Below are 23,645 nucleotides of genomic sequence, written 5' to 3'. Positions count from 1 at the left end.
TACGCAGACATCTACACGTGTGAGGTACCTAAGCTCTTGTATCAAGGGAGAAGGAGTCAGTACTTGTTAATGGAGAGCAGAGTGCAGAGTCAACTCATCCTTCATGGGATACACATCAGGTGCCCATGTTTAAGTGCCCACTGCTATTTGAGATTCCTGAGTGGGTACGAGATATCCACAGTGGTCTGGGGATGAACTACTATCTGGATATACCTATTTTCATCCAGTGGCTTTTAAAGGGGCCTGGAAGGCTGCTTTTGATTAGATTCCTGGGTTTTTAACAGTTAATGAACACTATGAACTTCCTCCCAGTGTAAATGAAACTGAAATACAAAAGCACATCATTCAACTGGTCCATCAGAGAAAAGCAAACACATCTACCACATCTAGTTTCAGCTTCCCAGCTACAACTGTATTAATAAACTGTACACAAACAAGGGCTGAAGCACTGTCCCGTTGTCCAGGCTGTGTACTGTTGGTGCATTCCCTGGCCTAGTTTTGAGTCACTCTGGATAGTAATGTCTGGGACAAGGTTTGGGAAATAGCATGGCCCAGAGCCACAAGGTGTTAGGGAGGAGCTCATATTGGATGGAGAGGATTGGAGCGAGGCAGGGCTGGGGAGGCAAGGACGGATGCATACTGTGCTGTGCCGATTGCCCTCGGACTAGAGAGGAGGATGTGTCCTGTTTTCATTTACTGGTATAGACATAACCCTGGGCCCCAGCGTGAAGACATGCTTTGGCAGGTTGTGTGAATGCTCCATACGCTGCCGTAGTCTCTGCTGTTTCATTACCCATCCCAGCACCCTCTGGTAAATCTTCCTCCACATCCTCTTACATTGCTCCTCCTCAGTCACTCCTGGCAATGAGAAGATTTCCATTCCAACTCTACCTCACCACAGTAAATACACACTGCATGTGGTCTAAAATTCATCCCTCCTGCTGGAATTTACCTTTGTTTGCTTAAATAACAGCACAACATAAACCTTAATCTGAAATTCCTCTTGACCTTGGCAGTTTTCAGCAGGGCTCCCAATGAGCCCAAGAAAATTACTTAGCCTTTTGGGCAAGGGCAATAGGCATTGGAAACTGTAAAATATTAAGTATGTTTAGCAGGCTGGCCTGGATTTAGATAAACAGATGTGACAAGTAGTTGGAAATTAAACCAAAGAGCAAGATTTTGTCATTGCATCTGCCTCACTGAAAGACAAAGACATTTCATAAACATAATGACATTTGGAAACCAAGTTAAATTAGGCATCAAATACAGATTATAATGTATTGTTACAAAGAAAACTGAAAAATGAAATATTTCAAGTGGCAGATCTTCAAATGACAAATGCAGCGCTTCGTTTGGGGATTCCTGTTTGCTGTGGGGTTTTTCTTGGGGTCAGAAGAGGGAGCAGGGGAGCTCATAACATCTTGCAGCCATAACCAAGGGTCGATCCTGCACCCCTCATGCAAACTAAAGTGACAGAACCAATTTTTTAAGTAAACAGAGCAGGACCTTTCCTTAAATAGCTGCCCTCTGCTGAGTCATCAGTGCTGGAAGATGAGGTCCTTTCTTGGCTTGGATGCAGCAATAGGATTAACACCTGCTCTGTGGCTGCTCTCAGCCCCTCCTGCCACCTGTTCATCCATCAGTGTCAGTTCTGCTTTTCCCCAAAAATTAGATTAATCTGTCATTCTGAAAATGATAGCTCAAACTATTTTCATACAGTATTGCTGCAAAGAAAATGTCTGAAGAGCTTGTTTCTCCACTGACTTATTGTACTCCTTTGCTCTGCGTAGGTGGCAGCGACTACACCAGGCTGAGACCAGACCAGATCCATCTGTGTGGTTTCACTGATTTCATTAAAACCACTCTTGCTCTTTTTACTTCCTGAGAAACCCAATACAATTTCTTCAAGGGTTAGATTGTGCCATTTACTAAATATTCTGTATCTATAACTAGACCAGGTAGGAAGCTGAACTTTTAAGCCTCCCATAACTTTACAAGGCAAACTTCCTCCCTTGGCATCACGTCAAATTCCAGAGAAATTGCCCCCGTGATATATCTGACCTACTAACTAAGGTGATTCAATACAGCCCTAATTGATTTAACCTGTGTCAGTAGGCAAATTATTTGAGAAGTTCTGGTGCCTGAATAACTTGTGGATAAATTTTGTACCTCTTGGTTACATAAATATATGTGGAAAATAAGTTCCTCAAACCACATGTCTGGCTCTTGGGTTTCCAACTTTGGTTTTGACGGGTTACCTCAAGCAAGGTTCCCAGCCACTCCACTGCATGTGATGTGTTTTCTCAGTATGCAACTCGTGGAAAGCTCCAAATGGTTGAATGCTCCTGAGGAAATTTGGTACTTGAGCAAACAGATCATTAAATTGCACAGCAGACACCAGCGAAGCTGGCTGACATAGGAGACAGCCCACCACTGACCTTTCTGCTTTTCACTGGTTTTCATGGTTCAAGTCGTATGCACAAATGATAGATAACATTACTTCTAAGCACAACTAAAAATGCAGAAGAAATGAAAAATGATAAGTGGAGACATTTTTCCCTGCTGGGACTCATGCCAACCTTGATGTAAGCATTGTTGATTTTCTCTTTTCCCCAAATAATTTTTTTTCCAGAAGAAACGAAATAAAAACTTTCATTTCTCTTTCTAAATAAACATAATATCAAGGGGATGAAGCTGTGGGGGAACAGCAAAATAAAATCAAGTTTTACTTTCTTTTAGAAAAACAAATAATTCATGACTTGAGGAAGAAAGAGAGTTTTGCTAAGCTCAAACTAATTTGAATAGTATCAACTATCTAATGTTAGAAATGCATTCCTTGCAGATAGATTATTTTTGATGGTGGAAAACAAAGACTGCTTACAAATCATGACTGCCTTATTGATACAAATGATTTTTCTTTTTTAGACAAAAAGATTTATATTTAAATTTAGTTCACAATATTTTTCTTCTTTTTAATCCATTCACATACAAAAGCTAACAGCAATCTACGGGAATATGCCTCAGGTTTAGACACCCTCAAGGTTATCTTTATGTGTGTATTCTATTATTAATGTACATAATAATTTTTATTTTCTTCTAATCTGTCAGCATTCAGGAGAAAATGTGCTGGAACGTTAAAATTCTGCACAATTTGTAGGCAACAAAAACCAAGATTTTCTTGACATTAATTTGGGAAAGAAGAAACATCTCTAAATAAATTTTTAATAACCAAAGGGCCAATGCTTAGTTTGATCCCCTGTCATTCCTCAGCCTGAAGTGAAGCACAAGTAGCCCCAAGTATTCATAAGCTTGATCCAGCACTTTGTATTCCAGGAAAAGAAAAAATAAACCCACTTTGTGCTTTCTCCAACCCAAAATTCTAAAAAAGTCAGAAAAACATTTTGCTCACTGAGGTCAAGTTGGGTAGATTCCAATCCACAGCAGTAAATTTATGGCATTTGGGAGCTGGAGATTTACAGACACTGACAGCCTGTCCTCAAAGTCTGCTTCCCCATCAGTCTAAAATGAGCATCCAGGATCTCAGCCTTGACCCTGAAAAGGAGTTCACACCCATCTCCCCTCCAAAAGAGAAAAATAATTAATATGCTTTAAAAATTAACGAAATGTCTATTCCAAAAAGAAAATCAGAATGGGGCATTATTTAATGTGAGAAGTACTCAATATATGCAAAGAAGTACTTAATAATGCAAATACTTTATATTGGCTAGACACAGAAATCTTACTGTCAGTGTAAGTTATGCTGGCAAAGAACCACAGGGGAGGAGGGAAAGCTATGTTAGGGCCTGGCAGTGGGAAGTGACATTTCCATGGCTGCCATCTCCAGATCTCAAGTCTTCACCAAACCACCCCGCAGTGCATGGGGCCATGCAGTGAGGGGGCTGCAGGTACATTTAAACATGTTTGAGCTCTCTTGAGGTACAATCCTGTCACCTCAGTTCAGAAGAAGCTGCCATATTAGAGGGGATGCTGGGTGTTGGGTTTGTGACCTGGTCCTGTAGGACCGTGGTTTCTTTGTTCCTTAGGCTTGTCTGCTCTCCCTGGAAAGCCCCTTCCCTTTCCCTCTCTTGCTCTCACCAGGTGAGCGAGTGAGCTCTGCATTTCAGCTTGCAAAAAGAGGTCTGTAACACTGTGGGGTAGAGGAGAAGCCACTGACCCACGGGAAAGCCCTGGGGAGGTAATGGGGCAGGGGACATAGGGAAGCAATGGGCTGATGCTAATGGGAATAGGGACCTACTGGTAACATAGCCAACAGGGAGAGCTAAAACTGAATCAAGCTACAGCTTGCTGCCTGACAGTGGGAGAAACACAGGATCTCTTCATAGAAGGCATTTTATTGTTGTTTTGGTATGTGCCAAATGAAGGGTGACCTTCAGCAACCTGACCTAGTGAAAGATGTCCCTGCCCACAGCAGCAGGGTTGGACTAGATGATCTTTGAAGGTCCTTTCCAATCCAAACCCTTATGACTCTAGGATTCACGAGTCCTTTGCTGATGATGGGCTAGGGCATGTCTTCATAGAAAGAATTATGGTGCTATGGTTTCATCCCACTTGTACCGCCAGGCTCCATGTTGGGAGAGTAGGGTGAGGGAGTGAGCCACCAGCACTGGTGACCCAGAGCAGACCACAGTGGCCACTGGCCATTGCTGCTCCAGGGGCACATGCTGCAGCATGGCCAATCACGGGTGTGCACAGATCTGGCATACCCCGGGCCAGAGCTGCAAGAGTTCCTCCCACTTCTCCCTGGATTGAAAACCTCTCACTGCTCTGTAAATAAACTTGCAGTGTTTCAGCGAACAGAAATCACATGACAACAGTAAAATCACCGGGGCTCTGCCGCCCCGGCTGTTTGCAAATCTAGATTTTATGAAGCCTGATCACTTCAGTGAATGACCTCTTGACCCTGGTGTCCATCTATCACACAGAGCAATGTGTTTGCCAACAGGAATATCCAGTTGGACAGTCAATGATTTAATAAGCTTTTCTTCCTACACAGAGTTTATTGATTTTCTCTTTCAGTGAGAGCAAAAGACTGTATTGTCAGAGTAGGTGTTCTGCAGCTCTTTCATCCTTTCCTCATGTATCCTTTGTTTTATTTCCCTCTGTATGATTTCCATCATCCCTTATTGCCACAGATATGCTTCCTGTCATCTCTGTGCCCCGAAGCATCTCATTTTCTTTTTTGATTAATGTCTTCATAAGTTTTGTTTTCCTCTACTTTACTGTGCAATGGTTGCCCTATAGGTCTTTTTTCAGTGAAAACCATTGGGGTTTGGATTTGGATTTTTTTGTAATTGTCATTGATTTCCACTTCTCTGTTTCTCTTTGGCAATTCCAGGTATTTTATTCTGATCTCTCTATTGATTTCCTTATTGCACAAGTTAGCAAAGTTTTGTTTAATTGTTAAATCAGACAATTTAAATGTTCATCTCTACCAGTCAGAACGTTATGCTTTTAATTGCCTGCAAGTGGGGACTTTGGGTCTAATTTGTCCCTCACTTTTGATTGTCTGACTAGGACAATCATAGAAAACTCAGTGGATTATATGACAGCCAAACTGGTAGAGGCTCATGACAGAGACTGTAATCAAGCCTTTCAGTTTTCTGTCAAATAACTCATTCTCTATCCTTTTGAAAGCACATAACTGACTCATTAGTTTTACCATTCATTATCCCGCTCTACCTTCTTAATAAAAAAAAATCAGGAAATGTTTCTGTGCTTAACCACACATTAGTGTGATACTGCTCAAGGAGGAGCTTTTCCCTTTGTAACTCTTGCATCCCAGGAGCAGCTAGAGCAGCTGCTTTCCCTGGAATGTCATGGCAAGAAAATATGTGAGGGGCCCTGGAGGAAGGAGTGTGGACTGGGAAAAGAGCAGGATCTTAGATTTCTTACTATATCATCATGAGGCCAGACAATTGCCTGCTGAGCATCCGTGGGTGATCTGCAGCTTGCCAGTGGAGGTTACTGTTTGGGAACCATTCATGAGCGGGAGGAAAGTTACTCTCTCCAAGGGCTGAATCCTTAAGGGTTCCCAGACATGCAGTCTGGGATGACACAAGGCACTGCAAATTCAATCACAGTCCACATGTCTTTATTCTCCAAGGGCTGCTCCACCATTGCTAGCACTGTTCAGATTTTCACTCTTCTATAGTAAGTGTATGGAGATTTTGATAATTTCTTTAAACATTTAAGTAAAGGACTCTCCATCCTGAAAAAGTTTAGAAGCACTATGATAGGGTGTTAGCATTCGCTGCTTATTTACAGCCTAGCTCTCCTCTCACTAAAGAGATGTGTTTTGTTAAAGATAAATTTATGAAAACCTGAAACATCGTTCCATGACACAGTCACCTTGCTGTTGCAAAGCCAAGTGTGGGAGTTAATTTTTGCCAGCATCTTGCCATGAGACAGACAACTTAAAGGAATAAAAAATAGCTACAGTCAGCTTCAAAGAAGGTGGGGATTATTGTTTTGCCCTAGGTGACATCATACTCACCTTATTTTCAGCCTTTTAGCCCTGTTGAGTTCAATCCTGCCATAGATTGAAAATGTTATAATTCTATTGGAAACCATTTGCTAGATGCAAAGGCACAGCCGCAGCACAGCGTGGCTAGTCCGGGCTGCAGGACTGACTCACAGACAGAGCGTGCACAGCTGAGCTCACCAACTAAGTGAGGGTGAAACTTTCTAATAGGCATTTGAAGGATGCTGTTGCTCCACTGGGAAAAAAATAATTGTTTATCTCTGTGGGAGATGGAGAGACAGAGTGGGGGAGGATACATATTTCAGTTAAGAAAAAGCATTGAGTTTCACAGAGAAAACTCTCTCAGAATGAGTAGACAGGTTGTTCTGAATAATCTCCCTGAGGAAAGCATCGCCCACTGGAGTCCTGTCAGCCTGGCTCAGCACCCTGAGCTACCTGCCCTGCTGGGGATGGGTGCGAGCTGCCATGGTTGCCCCTGCAATTCCCCACCATCCCCTCTGCTCACGAGGAAGGGTTTAGTGAAGACAGACAAGCAAGGAGTTTGTTGTGCTGCAAGGTATTTTGTAAATACAGCTGACCAGGCTTTTAGGAGTAAATGCCAGCACTGGTTCCTGGCATGACTGTCCTGCTGGAAGGGGAGAGAGAGAAAACAGGGGCTTCTTCTCCCTGCACAGACCCCCAGCTGGCATGCACACCCCTGCCCCACCTCCAGACAGCTCATACAGGGTCCCAGAGCTTGAAGCTGGAAGAGACAACTAGATTTTATCACAGCTCTTAAAACCTCACACGGTTGTGCCCATATTGGGATGGACTGAAACACAGCATGTGTACGAGAAAAATTATCTCTCTCAGAAAAGCATCGTGACATCTTCATCAAGCACTGCAGACTCCTTCCCTTTCCTCAGCAGCTTGTTTCCAACCCTCACTATTAATGTGTTTTGCCTAATCTTCTCTTCAGATATATCTGGTTTCAGCTTTCAACCATTCATCTTTTTCCACCAGTTTAAAGAGCTCTTTTCTTGCTGTAAAGATAGTTATTCACTGTAATCAAGACCTTTCAATCTTCTTTTTGATAAGCTAGACAAATAGTGCTTTTTAAATCTCTCTCTCCCCATTAGGTGCCTTCTCTAGTCCTTGGCCCACTTTTGCAGTTCTTCTCTGCATCTTTCCCAGTTTTTCAGCATCCTCAGTGATACATGGATACTAAGACTGCAGATAGCACACACATGTCAGCCTCAGATCCTGCCTCCATCTCAGCATCCCTTGTTTAACCATCCAAGGTCTCATTAGCCTTCTCAGCCATAAGAGAGCTTCTTGTTTAGCCTCTAAATCTTTTAGAGGAAAAATAACACTTAACTAGAGCAGCCATTATTTCTTCTTCCATGGAATTTAACTCTGTATATGGCTGTACTTAAAAACAGTGGATCCAGCTGACCAAGCAACAGGTCTCATGTGGCAGCCTTCTCTTCATCATTTAAACATAACATCGATTGTTGTGCAAGCTACAGATTTTATCAGCCATAATCTAATGTAGCATCTGCACTGCTGATGAACAATTTCAGGTCTAGGAACAATCTGTATACATCCCTACAAGGAACACCCCTGTTTAATGATGGTGGCTCATTGTCAGATGGTACTCCGAGAAAGCAGTTCTTTGTTTCCTATGTGCTTTATTAAACCTACATAGTGCTAATGTTATACCCTGCAATATCAAGTCAAACACCTTAGAAAGTCTTTTATATTGTGGAAGTCCACATTTTTTATAAGCTAACTTGAAATCTGGGATGGTAGCAAAATGTTTGTCTACACTGTGGGCTTCACTATCGCTGTGTTAGTTTGGCAGCTGGAGGCAATCTCCAGCCCTAATAGCAGAGAGCGCTGCAAGTGCCTGGCACCCTACCTACCTCATTAGCAGTGCAATTAAAGAACCAGTTCAAGAGAGAAACTCCATCACATCAATTCACTGAGAAAGTTATGACAATGTTAGAGAGAAACAAATGTAATTTGTTAATAAGCATTTTTCTGGGCAAACACAGACATTTACTCAATGATGATTCCCTTATGCACACGGAGGGAGGACCTACCTGTAGGATATTTTTATTTAGGCATGAAAGGGAGATTTTGCGATCTCCAGGGAGCATTTTCTCCTACCTGAAATCCCAGACAGCACACTACAAATGTGAAGATCCATATGGTCAAAGGAGGCAGCCTTGGCTAGGAATGAATACCACAGCCAGGGAGCAAGGCTTGGTCCCATTCTGGCCCTGTGGAGGTCTCCAGGGGAGCTGTGAGATGTCCCAGAAGACTTTTCATTGTGATAGCCACCTGGGAGGATTTAATACAGTAAAAAGGAGGACAAACAATATCTACCTTCCTGGAATACAAGGGTAGGAAACAGCAGGGGTCAACAGAAATGCTCTGGAGTAGAAACAGCTCTTCACCAGCAAGAAAAAGCTGAGCATTTTCTCTGCATTTTGTGCAGAGCTCAGCAGCCTTGCATTTCAAATACATCCTGATCTTTAAATTTTCTATCATCTAGCATAGAGAGTCCTTCTGTCTTGTATTAGCTTTCCTGGATCCCAAGCTTAGGAACCCATCTCCCCCCTCACGGTACAAGCTGCTTACCTATTATATGTTTTGTGAATGCTTGAGGGGGGGTTAGATCCCTGAAAGGTGGGTGCTACAGCATCATGGCATGACACTATAACAACTTTGTGAATCTAACCCATAGGGCATGAACAGCCCCAGAGCTCTCTGCACCAGCACATCAATGGTGGGATAGGTCTTTATGACTGATATTCAGTTGTCAGGGTCTTTTCACAGATTTTCACAATCAAACTTCAGACATACTCCATCCAAATACCATTTATTTAATATTTGAGTACTGCTGTGCCAGCCACAAGAAAAATGGTGATTTTTGTCTCCTCCCAGAGTCAGAAACTCCTTAGGCAACGATACAGGTTCTCAAAATCTGCTGAACTGCTGTGCTGAAACTTTAAAGGCAACCTGAGGCAGAAAGAAATCACAGCAGATTCCAGCCCAAATTATTAATGCTGGGGGTATATATTAGCAACTGCAAACAGGAGTGTGCAAAACACTTGGCAAACAGCACAGTGGGCAGCACGGGACTTGGTTGCAGTGGGGCTGTGCTGGGGGGGCTTCTCCAGTGCCCCACTGCTTCCTGTGCTTCCTGGCTGCCGGCCATCACCTTCTGATGATAAAGCAAATTTTAGGAGACCTTTTCTTTAAAACTGTCGTTAAGGTTGCAACGCTAACGTGCTTTCTACAAAGAAATAGGTGAAGTCTAGACCTAAGGCATTCCCACTGAGTTGGATGCAAGTTTTCTTTGGGTTCCTTTGAAATCTCCCTCCTTTATTGCAGAATTTCAGGTTAATAGTTCTTTCTTTTTCACCCTTTCCTGCTGGAATGACTTTTCTCCCTTCACATGTGTCAGCAACACAGCTACTGTTGGGCTGCGAAGAAGAAAGCAAGAGGCTGGCAATGGTTAACCTTTTCAAAAGGACTTTTGGGACACTCAGTTTGAACTGACTTTCAGAAAGAGAATGTCCAACAAAATCAATTCCTGTGCTGAGAAGTTTAATGCACCCAATATCATTAGCTACTTTTGAGAAACCTGGTCCCAGTGTTCAGCAGAAGGACAAGACGCAGCTCTTCCATTCTGCATGAGCATCCACCCAGCCCCAGGGTGACCCCCTGGCCTGTGTGTCTGTGTTGAAGCATGATCCCATTGCCCCACAGCCAGGGTTTCTCCCCAGGTCACTGTGGCTGTGCTGACTGGTTACCTGCCCAGCTGTGCTGGGGTGACCTTTATCGCCCTGTGCTGTGAAAGCTGTTCCACTTTTTATAAATATCTCAGAATTCACTGCGTGGGGGAACTGAAACTAGGGCTTCTTCCCTCTGATGTGAGGAGTAGGAACAGCTTCCTTGAATTAGACCCTTTGGTCTGCAGCCACTGGCTGTTACGAAGAATGATATTTTCCTTTCCCTTTCTGCACACAGGTGGTACTTGGGTTATAGTTTCTCTGAATACTTTATGTTGCAATTTTATCTTTGAAAATATGCACCTTTTAGAAGTCACTCTAAATTCTGATTATGTCTCTGTTTCTCCTGAGGAGATGAGGGAACACACTACCTGTGTCCAAATTACGGAGTTAGCTACCCAGACACCATGTGCAAGCCAAGTGGGATGAATAGTGGGAAGAGGAGCCTTTGCTGTATATTTTACTCCTTGTACTGTTAGTGTATTAAATTGCTGCTTGCAGAGAGAGCAGGAATGCCCCTGAAAAAATGCAAACACAAGGATGCCAGGAGGGAGCAGGACTAGCTGTGACACACAAGCTGGCTGTCAGCTTGTTAGACTCAGCACTCCTTCCCATCCATGCCAGCCTTCAATTTCAGGGGACCTGTAGCTGCACATCCCAGGGTTGAATATGGGTCACCACTTATCTTTGAACATTTTTAATGATTGCCTACCACATTTGCTAATGATAAGTGCTCAGTGTGGGGGAATTTACAGGCATGATGTTGCTGCAAGTGGAGAAGGAGCTTGGCTGTGACGAAAGAGAGGTGGTCTATATAGTTTCTGGATCCCCTGGCCCTGTGCAGTGAGAGGCCAATGCTGAGCAGTGCTGGCAGTTCCCAGCTCCTGCTGAAGAAAGCAGAAAGAAGCTGGTGGGCCTCCAAAACACAATGCACTGGAAGGATGTTCAAAGAACTTGCACTTGGATGGCACAGGGAAGGCACTCGCCCTGTGCAGAGGTGCCCTCCATTGGCCATGCCATCCAGAAGAGAAGGACGACAACAGTAATGTCAGCTGGAAGACATCTGTTCTCATGGAATGGAAACTCTCTTGAAGATAATTACAATGACCCTAGTATTACAGTTACACATGGCATTTATCCAATATTCATCTAAATTAGTTTATTCTAGTCCTGCATAGCTGCGATTCCTGCCTTGTACTAGTTTGAGATCTGAATGTGACCCCCTATCTAGTGTGCTGCATATTGATGGTTAGAAAACTTAATTTGTCCTACAATAGCCTGGTTTTGCACTGAGAACCTTTCCTTGTATAATAATTTTGCTTTAGAAACTGATTACTCGTGATTCCTATCAGATCTGAATTGCAGATATCTGGAGGACTGTAGCACTGGGATATTTTAGATTGAAATTGCTCTGCTATCTGTTCTACTGCAGCTCTCTTCTAAAGTAGACTTTATGTTATAAATTACTTCATAGATTTGTAAAGCATGACATAGAAACATTATATACCCTGTAAGTGCTTTAAAATTAATTTGTTCTTGAACGTGTCCATGTATGAATGAATTTGACATAAGCCTTTCAATTTTATGCTTCACTACAGAAAGTGTACAAAGTACAAACTGTAAATCAACCGCCACACTTCCTGAAATGACTACTCAGCTATGAAAAGAGTCTGTCCAATATTTAAAGAAGATTTAGATACAAAAATAATAATGTGTACAAGAGAGCTGACATACAGCCTTGGGAATTTCTAACGTAAATCGGTGAGATTAGTGAAGTAGCATCAGTGTGCAGATCCTTCAGGTTGGGACTGGCTTGCAGAGTGGTGAGGAGACTGCAGGGAGGCAGTTGAGATTGTGATACTCTCTTGACCAGCATGTTGGCGGAGTTGAAGGATTCACCAGCAGCCCTACTGTGTATGCAGGTGGGGCTCACAGGCATGGGCTGTCACAGAAAGTGGTGGCTTCAGTGTGCGTGATTGATGTTCAGAGGTGGTGAGCAGCATTTAGCAGCAACATATTTAGTTCTTTTATTAATTAAAAAATGCAATTTGGGGTCATAACAATTCCTTATGAATTTGGGTCAAATGCAGCAATAGCTTATCTGATAAATAGTTTGGACCTTGGTAGTAATTTCCCTCTTCCCTCCCAGGTGTACTGATGATGATACAGGATATGTGGCTCCATGTGTTGGGTTTGTGTGTGTGTGGTGGGTTTTTGGTAGTGGGGAAGGGGGCTACAGCAGTGGCCCTTTTGAGAAGCTTCTCAAAGCTCCGCCTGCTCCAAGTTGGACCCGCCTCTGGCCAAAGCCGAACCAATTAATGATGGTGACTGCGCCTCTGTGATAACATATTTAAGAAGGGGAATCTGGGAGGATGAGGAGTTGTAAGGAGGGGTTGTGAGGGAGATACCTATGCAAACACCAAGGTCAGTTGAAGAAAAGAGAAGGGGGAGGTGCACTGGAGCAGAGACTCCCCTGCAGCCCTTGTTGAGAGGGCAGGCTGTCCCCCTGCAGCCCATGGAGGTGACTGGCGGAGCAGATGTCCACCTGCAGCCTGTGGAGGACACCAGGCTGGAGCAGGTGGCTTCACCTGAAGAAGGCCGGGACTCTAAGGGACCCACGCCAGAGCAGTTCATGAAGAGCTGCAGCCCATGGGAAGGACTCATGTCAGAGAAAGACCAAGGAGGACTGTCTCCTATGAGAGGGACACCACGCTGGAGGAGGGGAACAGTGCGAGCAGCCTTCCCCCTGAGGAAGGAGGAACAGCAGAGACAAGGTGTGATGAACTGACCGCAACCCCCATTCCCTGACCCCCTGCACTGCTGGAGGGGAGGAGGTAGAGAAGTCAGGAGCAAAGTTGAGCCTGGGAAGAAGGGAGGGCTGAGGGGAAGGTGTTCTTAAGATGTGGTCGTATTTCTTACTGTCCTACTCTGTTTGATTGGAAAATTAAGTGGTGGTGGTGGTGTTCAAATTAAATTCATGTTCCTTTTCTTCCCCAAACGAGTCTCTTTTGCCTGTGACCATAATGGGTCAGTCATCCCTCCCTGTCCTCATCTCGATTCCCAAGCCTTTTGTTTTATTTTTCTTCTCCCCATCCCTGAGGGGGAAGGAGTGAGTGAGCAGCTGCATGATGCTCAGTTGCCCTCTGGGCTTAAACCACAACACTCCAGCCCACCTTCCCTGGGAGAGCGGAGCTGCCACTTCCCTCCTTCAGGGCAGCCACTGCTCATCCATCACACTGCCAGGAATTTTGGGGGAATGTGTCTGAAATATCTTCTTTCAGTATGGTTTGTTTTGGTGTAAATGGCTTCAATAGCCATTGCTACCGAGCTGTGTCTCAACCAAAGGCTGTACCAGGCTGCAGAGTCACTCAAACACATGCTCTTCCCCTCTCGACTGCTGAGCATTTGTTGCAATGAAGAGTAAAATAGCCACATCAGGAGAGTTGGAGAACATCTTATTTCAGGTGACCTCTGTCAGGAGCTAGGGAACAACTCTAGTAAAAGAAGGGTTTTGGCTCAAATCCCTGCATGTAGCAGAGTGTGGTTTTGACCTCAGTGAACATCTTTTCCTTTGAGTACTGGGTCAGGGAAGAATAGCTGCCATACCTGATTCTTCCACTTTGTGATGCCAGGCTTTTTTCCCTCTATTTTTATACCATGTCCCCCAAATTGTGTATTTTGCTGATCTGAAATTAAATTTTTCAGGATTGCATTTCAGAATGTTGATAGAAATCTTTTTTTTTTTCCTGGTTCGGCTGCTGCTGAACCAAAAAAATCAATGATCGTTACGGCTATCGGCTATTGTAGTGAGAACACTCCGCTCACATTGCCATGAGTGATGCTGGGAGTCTAGGGAAACAAAAGCAGCAACTTAAAAGAGAAAGAAACTAAAAAGGACCTCAACCAACTGCCATAGAGATAAATATTGAAATTCCTGTTGACTGTAGTGATTCAGCAAAGAGATCTTTTTCCTTAATACCACAGGTGAGTTTATAACTATAAAACGTACACCTCAGAAGCAAAACCAAATCTTTTGATGGGGGAAATAACTTCAGGAACAGATCTTTTAAAAATCATGCATTAACGATAAGAAATAAAGGGATGAAAACTGAAAGTGTGATTAAATAGATCAAGTCCAAACTTTGTTGCTTCTCTGAGAAGACATTGGAAATAAGCTTCAGTCAGGAGAAGATGTAAGAAGTACAGTTTTTCTTTTTGATAGGGCATTAAATGCTGTGTTCTTATAATAACAGGCACAATGTGGTGCTTTTATTCCATAGTTTAAAGGATGTTTAATATCTTAGGTAATGGAGATTCCAGCATCCCTGTGTTGCACAACTTAGATACCATCCCTAACAAGTTTTGCACACAAAAGAGCTACTTAAATGAAAATATTATTATTACTAGCACCCAATTCCTAGTAAAAGCTCAACAATGCTTTTTATGCAGACAATTATTACTAATTATCCTAAATACAGCTAATATTACCACTACTATAATAGCTGCCTGCATAAAAAATGTTATTGAGTTTTTAGGTCCAGAGTCAATAGGCAAACCTTGTCTCCAAATGTTTTTATTAAAAAATATGGAAGGACTACTAAGATGTGGTGTACTTCTCAGCTCAGCCTTGCTCTTAGGGTACTCTGGGATCCAGGCAGGTGCTCAGAGCCTCAAGCTCCAGTTCCTGATTTCCTGACAGCGATACGCTGCGCACTCTGATGCAGAAACCAAGTCAGTGCTCTCTCTGATTCTCTTGACCATCTCTTTTCCAGCCAGCATGGGAGAAGAAGAAAAATGCCTTCTCCTCCTCTCTGCAGGCTCCAGCAATGAAGGTAGATCTGGCTCTAGAATGCGGGTCTCCATCCAGCAAAGCTTTTAAGCATGCGATTAATCCATCTCCATTTAGGAAAGTGCAGACACAGCTACATTTTGCCAAGCAAGACCTGGGAGCATATGCCAATTAAGGGGCTTTGGTAAGTGCTTTAGTGAGCAAGGATGGACATCTGGTATAGGACCGCAGAAGGGCAGCAGGGAACAGGAGAGAGGGAGGGCAGATCCGGTGGCAGCAGGGCAGCGGAAGCAAGGAGGGCTGAGAGTCAGACCATGACTCAGAAAAGACTACTTCTATTTCAGTGCCTTTGTTGGCTCTGGTGTCACCTTTTCCAAGTCACTTCACTGTGCCATTAGAGTTAATAACAGTAACCTCCTTGACAATATCCTTCCGAGATTTACACACAAAAAGAGCACATTGTGAAAGCCAAGTGTTAATGATGACATCTTTGGTGAAATTACCTGGCTTCAGTGGTAATTTCCATTATCTCTCTAGAAGTTGCTTGAAGTCCTTGATTCTGACCTTGGGGACAAAGCTGGGATCTCAAGGGTGTCTTCCACTGTCTCACAGATTCACAGTCAGGATCTGCCCCATCAGCTCAGGGACATGGAAGGAGACACGAGTCAGCAAAATGCTCAGCTCATAGGCTCAGACTAACCCTCCAAACACCACAGGCCAGCCAAGAGAAAGTAAAGCACAGCCCCTCTCCTAGCAGCAGACTGTTCAAATCACACTCATGTGATCCAGCATCAACGTCTGCAGGAAAAATGTCAGCTTTCAGGCAAGTTATTTTCAAAAATTAGAACAACTGAGTGGATGGGGAAGGAGAGTGAGATCTCCATTGCTGGGAGAAAACATGAACATGATAAATAAAAGACCAAATCAGCTGAAGAGTAGGGCCTCTTTCAAGAGACATTTGGCACTGACCTGGCAGAAGAAAGCAGGGCACAAATCCAGATGTTCATGTTGTCCCAAATGATGCGGTCAGAGTACTCCCTGATACCCAGTCAGCCTGTCACCCCGACTGTTACTTTCGGTACATGGGCTGTTAATTCACTGGTACCTTTGAAGCACCTGATGAAAATGTCTGATGATCTCAATTTGGAAGCCCTTCTTCTACAAAATGCTTCACAGGAAAGTTTCATTTTAGGAGATGTACATACCCAAAAAGTGCTAAAGACTGTATTGTTCAAGAAAAATGTATGAATTGATATCTAAAATAAGCAGCTAGTGCAGTTTGATGCACAGCAGAAACTTTCTGGATGTTACAAAAATAGCCCCTTGTATTAATCTGACAGGTCTAGCCCCCACAGAGGTGTACAAAGCCTTAGCACTGACAAATGCCTTCTGATGATGCCTTGCTGAGTCACTACATCACCAGCTCCTGACAGAAAGCCTTCATCTAAATATATACTATATACTTCACTAATTGCTATGATGTGTAAAATAGGGCATGTGAGGATGATACAGGTTAAAGGGGCTGGACTGTGATGTTTAATTATAAGCTACAAAATCTTAGCATCAGAAAGATTGTTTCCATTAGTGATCTGACAAGGCTTTTTACATCTTACTGCAAGGTGTCTGTGGCTTTAACTCAGCGAGAACTTTCCTTTTCCCTCAAGAATAGGAGAATTTCATCTTAAGAAACAAATCAAACAAATACTTCTTATACTAAATATGCTTAACCTAAAGCTTTCTCCCTATTATTTCATAAATGCCTTGAGATTATAGAGGCTCAGCTAGCTTAGTAAAGATGAATTGCATGTGATCCTGGGAATACAGCCATTGCATTAGTTATTCTTCCTTTCCATTGCATTAGACTTTTTGTAAATAAACTGCATGTTTAATCAATAGAGACTAATTAAGAACACACGGCATGCTTTATTGTTGTATTAAAACCTGTTCATTGCCATAGGCAAGATGTCATCAATATTTCTAGATAAAAATTACTACTTGCAATATACATCATGGAGAATTTCACTGTAATAATTAAAAACGCTAAAAGAATATTTTGTCACTAGGTGCAAACAGCAATATGCAGATTTACAACTATGTAACCAAATGCATAATTCACCCATGTATATGATATTTTGGAAGAAAGAATGAACTTGATTGATTACTTCTTCCTATAGCCCTAAATTCAAGGATCCCAAAAGACAGAAGATTCCCATTGAACTAGCTCCAGTACAAGGCTGCGCCACACGTCTAGATAAAACCAGTCAAGTGTTAACATCAGTTGTTCCACTGTAAATATGGACTTTCTTCAGTGACTTTAGTAGTCTTTTTCCTAAATTCACAGTGGTAACAAAACAGTTAGCACTGCCCCAAACAGCTGATTTATATGCCAAATAATATGGTAGAGTAAATGCCACTTAGGGACAGATCTGTCAACTTTGCTCATACAAACAATCACATTGATTTAAACAGGATCAATCAAGTCAGCAGCAGGAGCAGTGCTGCAGGGTGAAACAGCTTCTGCTGGGGTCCCAATGTCCATGCCAGTGGTGTGGTGGAGAGAGGACGCTTTTCCAGCTGAGTTCCCACTTGGCCCCAGTTGTGGTTTAACCCGGCTGGCAGCTAAACACCACACAGCTGTTCCACCAGTGGAATGGGGGAGAGAATCAGAAAAAAAGGTAAAACTCATGGACTGAGATAAAGATGGTTTAATAGGACAGAAAAGGAAGGGAAAATAATAATAGTGATAGAAAAATATACAAAAAAATGATGCACAATGCAATTGCTTGCCACCTGCTGACCAATGCCCAGCCAGTCCCTGAGCAGTGGGCTGCCACCCCCTGGTTTTATTGTTCAACATGATGCCATACGGTATGGAATATCCCTTCGGCCAGTTTGGGTCAGCTGTCCTGCCCGTGTCCCCTCCCAGCTGCTTGTGCACCCCCAGCCTCCCCCGCTGGCAGGGCAGCATGAGAAGCTGAAAAGTCCTTGACTTAGTGTAAGCACTGCTCAGCAACAACTAAAACATCAGTCTGTCATCAACATTATTCTCATTCTAAATCCAAAACACAGCACTGTACAGCTACCATGAAGAAAATTAACTCTATCCCAGTTAAAACCAGAACAGCCCCACAGTTGCCCATTATCAGCTGGAACAAGCACAGTAAATGGGAAATTCACCTCAGAAATGTTCTCCTGATCCCAGCTGAAACATGGATGTGGGCACATCGCCAGACGGCCCCAGGCCTGCCAGTATCTCATGCGCATTGTCATGGTTTACTGAAGAAAAGAGGTTGGGGATCCATCTTCCCAGTTCACCATCAAGTGCTGGATCATTCCCATGTCTGAACTTGTTCAGGAGACAGTCTCAGGAGACAGTTGTCAGCTATACACACTTAACCCGCTTAGAAATATGTTTGTGTATTTTGGGGTACAGGCTAATGCAGAAAGTAAGGCTCAGTGAAAGGTACATCCCTCAATGAAAGAAGCCAAGGAGGAACTCGAGGAGGGCCAAGAGTTTTACCTCTGACCAAAGGAAAACATTGTTTATTAACCAGTTAAGGGCCAGAAATTATTCATACTATAACTACATGATATGTACATATGGAGGGAAAACAGTCCTTGACCTAACTAAGAGGGTGGCAGGAGAGTCTTCTGAGGAGAGGAGATGTTGCCTGGGACAATAAACCTGTGCAGATCCCCCAGGAGACTTGAGCAGTGAGATTGGCTCTACTTCTGTATGTTTTATCCTAACTGGGTGATAACTAAGCCTTCAACTTCATGGGGATGGTGAGCCTAAACCAAGGCCCATGGAACAGTCAATAAGCTCCTGAGCTCCCCTGGGTCTTCTCCACAGCATCGCAGGAGTGGGAGTGCACATCTCACCTCCCTCAGCGGCTGCGTGGCCAGCAAGTCCGGTGGGGCAGGAACATCCTTGGGCGATCCTGGGGAAGGCTCACATGTCTGGGGAAAGGTAGAGCATGGAGAGCATGGGAGCCTTCATCAGATCTTGAATAGGGTCTCAGTTTTCCTAGGATATTTCTCAAATGTGCCCAATTGGTGTAATGCTGCTGAATTGTAACGACTGCTGCCTAATCTGCACGAAACAGCATTGGTTCCACTTAACCGGGATGTGCTGGAGGGAGGCAGGGAGCCAAGAACAATTACAGCGCTACAAATTCCTGATTGTTGGCTCTTGCAATGCAGAAGGATCAAAATAAAATAGGGAAAAAAGTAAATTTATGTCAATATCACTTTTTTAATAAGCAATTTTACCTCTTTTTTCCAGCATTATAAATGAAATGGCTGCTTTGCTTTGTATCTCAGTACTCAACCAGTGTGCGTATCCTTCAGCACCTCTGTCTGTTCCCTGTTTCATTGCCAAAATAATGGTAGGAGACAAGCCAATGGAGGCACTCCAGTACCAGTATATAAACAGTCACAGCTTCCAAGAAAGACAGAAATCCAGCAAATTCTTTTTAAAAAAAAACATACACACACACAGAGAGAGTTTTTTTTTTTCTTACTGCCTACTGTGAATCTTTAGAAAAGTTAATATATTGATCATTTTCACCAAGAACATGCCAATCAGTGTATTTAGATATTTCCAGCTACTGTGTCTAATTTCTCTTCTGTATTTTACAGTTCTTCTGCATTAGATCGAGCTAGAAAATACAGCTCTGATGTTATTTTGGCTATTTATGGTTTGTATGTCAAATCCACTTTAAAGTTCTTAAATTCTTTTCAGAAGTTTTCAAGCGATGGTGGAACCATTGGTTTATGTTCTTAGTTAAGAAATGATTGCTTTAGGATAGTGTCTCAAATTCTATCTATTTTAACATCTCCTTTGAGGCTTCTCTCAAATAGCAAAAGTTGAGTCCAACTGATTACTCTGCCACTGCCTCAGGAGAGACTCTTGTTTCTTCCATGCTTGTTACGGAGTTTTAGCTGTTCAGCAGTATAATATATAGATGTGCAAGTACACATTTTTTCTTGATACAAATCCTTCAGCTTGCAGGTGACTTTTAGTATCTCCTCATCAGACACAAAAGGTTTATAGACTTATGCAAAGTACTGTAAATTCATGATAAATTATAGGAGTAGGTGATGAAAGATACAGTCCTTTGAGATCCAAAGTATCTTTAGGTTCCCCTGGGTTTTCTCAGGGCATCATGGGCGCAAGATCTCACCAGAGCAGGTCTCTGTGGGTGCATAATTAAAAACGCAATGCATGGCTGCCCTTAAAATCTAAGCCATTAGGAGAGTTTGTGTGTATAAGGATTTGGTAGGTTGGGTCTTTCAAATGGTACCTATGATTTTGGAAGTATAATCAAAAGTGTTGAGCAATGTATCAACAAGTTCTAGATGTATTATTTTTATGTTATTACTGTAATTTCTCATCTAGAAGAAAGACTTCTGTAGATCTGTACATACTGAGGTGATAACTGATGTAGTTTTATCTTTGATCTAGTTCATTGTTCTGATTTGTTGTTGTTTGGTTTTTAATTTTACATCTTTATTCAGGTATTTTTGAAATATCCAGATTAACATAGTGTTTAAAATTGTCCACTGATCAACAGATGTTACTGGGAGTTTTGATTCTGTCATGACAGCCAAAAAATGCAGTAAGACACAAAAATTCTTCACTTTTTAATGTTTGTTTATGTTCCGTCACTATTTCTCCTCTGTTAATCTTAGTTTTTTCATCTACCTCCTTAGTAACCCATTGAACCACTCACTTGGCTTTCAGAAATTTCCCTGTCTGGATGAATTGAGACAGAAGCCTGAACCATTCACACCCTCCACACTACAGCCAATAATGAGATTGTTTACAAATTATACTACGATGTGCAAGATCTCATTTGATTATACCTTAACTATTCTGTTTTTCCCTTCCTACCTCACAGACGATGGAAATGCTTAAAACAAGTTAAGGTAGTATGACACAGACTAATGTAAGTGTGAGCATGGCATCCAGGGGACAAGCTGTGAAATGTTTGCGTGCTTCTGCCAAAATACGTTGCATGGCTTTCTGCTGTTGTCTCCTGTGGCTGATGTTAGGCAGCATGTTCAGCAACATGTAAGCGTTTCGCCTGGTATTTATATTCCCAGCTTTGGTTTTGCATAGTCTTAATAATCCACCTTTTTCAGTAGCTTGTGGCAGCTGCTAGTGGCAAATCTGCAAGCTGTGTATGTTATTCTTAAGTAACATTCAGAAGTACCTACAAGGATCAGGGCCCCATTGGATACAGCTGTTTAGAAATTCACTGCAGAAATGTTGAAGTATGCAATTCAAATGGGTCAGAAACGGTATCAACACTTCTGTGCTTGCCGGTGGGAAGCAGCAGCTCCCAGTTTGCCATTTCTAGAAGTCAAGCCTGGTACTAGTGCAGCTGGCTGCTGCGTACGGCTCTGCTACCCACATCTGTGCCTTTGCAATGTGAATGCTTCATGACGGCTCTTCTGTTGTCAAACTCTTACTTCGTGTGATAGATGACACACTGGAATTAAAAATTTTATGTCTTCACAGTACTCTGTTAAAAAAAGACCACTATGGGCAAATATGTTCTTCTGTGTTTATATACTTCTTTTAATCTTAGTGTATGTAATGCTTATGAAGGTGAGACCAATCACAGCATCTTGAAACACACTTACCCACACAGGTCTTCTGATGCTGCCTGGTATTAAGAGGCAGAACTCAATTATTCCATGCCTAGGTTTCTGTTCACCTGGGATTGCCGCTCATATTTTAAGCATGCTGTGGTTTTTTGTAATGAGGATGGTCAAATACTGACCAGGTTGTCCAGAGAGGTAGTGTCATCTCTGTCCTTGGAGATATTCACAACTTGACTGGATATGACCCTGAGCAGCCTGCTCTGGTTGGACCTGCTTTGAGCAGGGAATTGGAATACATGACCTCTAGAAGTCCCTTCCTACTTAGAGTTGTCAATGATTCTACAGTTTCATGACTGTACAGGTGGGGAGTAGAGTGAAGCCACCAAAATAACTTTCTCTATGCTGTGAGCTATCATTTGAAACCAGATCGCCAGAGATCAATACGCTTGCCACTGTTCCATTTTTCTGGATAATAAAATGGAGATTATCAGATTTTGGTTATTACTCTCAGTATGCCCAGTTCAGCCACTTGCAACAGAGCTACACATGTAGGTATTTGTGGTATTTTCTTATCATGCAACAAAAATATCACTTCACCCATTGCACCCAATATGTGTAATGTGTGTGCAGTTACAGCATGTGTTGTGTGAGAACAGTATGACTTATTAGAAACATATCTACTTTTGAATTATTGGAGCTATGCCAGCTGACATTTGACAGCTGTCTCTGTGATGTTTTTATAGCTCTTCTCAAGTTTCCCATGTAAGATCCCTACCTCTGCTCCTAAGACATTAATGATTAGACTGTCAGAGCTCAGAAAATCCACCTGGTGAGCAAGGTCACCTTCACTGTTCTCAGTAACAAAGGAAAACACCAGGCTAACGAGGCTAAGGAAGTCCTAATTAATGTCAATGGCAAACTCAAAGCTAGGGAAAAATAGGGCTGGCAAAATAAGTCTCTATAGAGGTAAGATTGTTTTTTGAAACCATTGCAAAAGAAGCCTGGAAGCTGTATTTTCAAATGTGGTTAGTGCTGGGGATGGGTTGCAGAAAAGAAAGGGAGTCAATAACCGATTTGTGATTTCCCTGCCTCCTTCTCCTTGGTGAGTTCCCACCAGCAGTCAGAGCCTCTGAGACTCAACCAAGGCCCTGATCTCTGTTCCCGCCTGCCAAAAAGCCACTGTGCTGTTTCTTCAGCTCAGCCCCTTCACTCCCCAAGAAATGTGCCTCCTCAGGGAAGCTGGAGCCATGACACACAAGCAGATCTGGGTCACCCCACAACCTCCCATCACCTCCCCTCACTTGCAGGAGACATGCCTTCCCCCATCCTGCACAGCAAAACAAAATGATGGCCACCATCTACCCACAGTTGTTGTGCATAGTAAATGGACGTCCCAAAGACCATTTTTGGTAGGAGCCAACTCACAGATCTGTCCCTAGCACCACTTAAGGACCCTGAACTTGCCATTGAGTTTTGCTGCACAGTGCCACTGTGACAAGAAATAGTCCATCCTCCCAAAGCACCCAATTAAGCATTTTTGCTCACATTTTCTTTCCCTAAAATACTCTTAAGTCCAAAGTTCAGATTCCCTGAATTGGGCTAATTCCTCTGGTTACTGACTTCCTCCTCTCAACTCTCTGACCCCTGTTACAAGATTGCTGCAACTGGCCATCTCTCAGACACACATGTCTGGCAGAGAACTGCTGAGCCATGCAATGTTTCAGCCTATTCATTTGTATAATCTGGGTGTTCCATGCTGGTCTCCTTACTCAGCTACCTCTGGTTTCTGTGTCAGCCCAGTGCCACTGGAAGAAGCCTGGTTTCCCCACTGATTTCCCTTGCATGGCAGGAATGTCTCCAACTCAGTTCTCTTATTTTACAAGTGTGAGGGAGAAGTCCATAAATGAGAGTGAGCATTTTTGGTTTATCAGTGCCCATATATGGATAATAGCACCTGCAA

The 23,645-nt window shown here is 42.9% G+C and overlaps 1 protein-coding gene across 2 annotated transcripts in view; it reads left to right on the top strand.

Moving 5' to 3' along the window:
* The window catches only part of LHFPL3 (LHFPL tetraspan subfamily member 3), a 263,477-nt gene that overhangs the window by 205,946 nt on the left and 33,886 nt on the right, over positions 1–23,645 (top strand). The window contains exon 3 of one of the 2 annotated variants that reach the window (XM_074827839.1): positions 20,977–21,024. The exons of the other annotated variant lie outside the window; for it this stretch is intronic. Within the exon in view, the coding sequence (XP_074683940.1) occupies positions 20,977–20,993 (17 nt within the window). The 3' untranslated portion in view covers positions 20,994–21,024. The remainder of the gene's footprint in view (positions 1–20,976; positions 21,025–23,645) is intronic. 2 annotated transcript variants of the gene reach the window in all.

This window comes from Strix aluco, chromosome 5 (assembly GCF_031877795.1).
Source record: "Strix aluco isolate bStrAlu1 chromosome 5, bStrAlu1.hap1, whole genome shotgun sequence".
Classification (NCBI taxonomy): Eukaryota; Metazoa; Chordata; class Aves; order Strigiformes; family Strigidae; genus Strix; species Strix aluco.
Note: the sequence above shows the minus strand (reverse complement) of the source record. Positions and strands in the feature narration are given on the sequence as shown.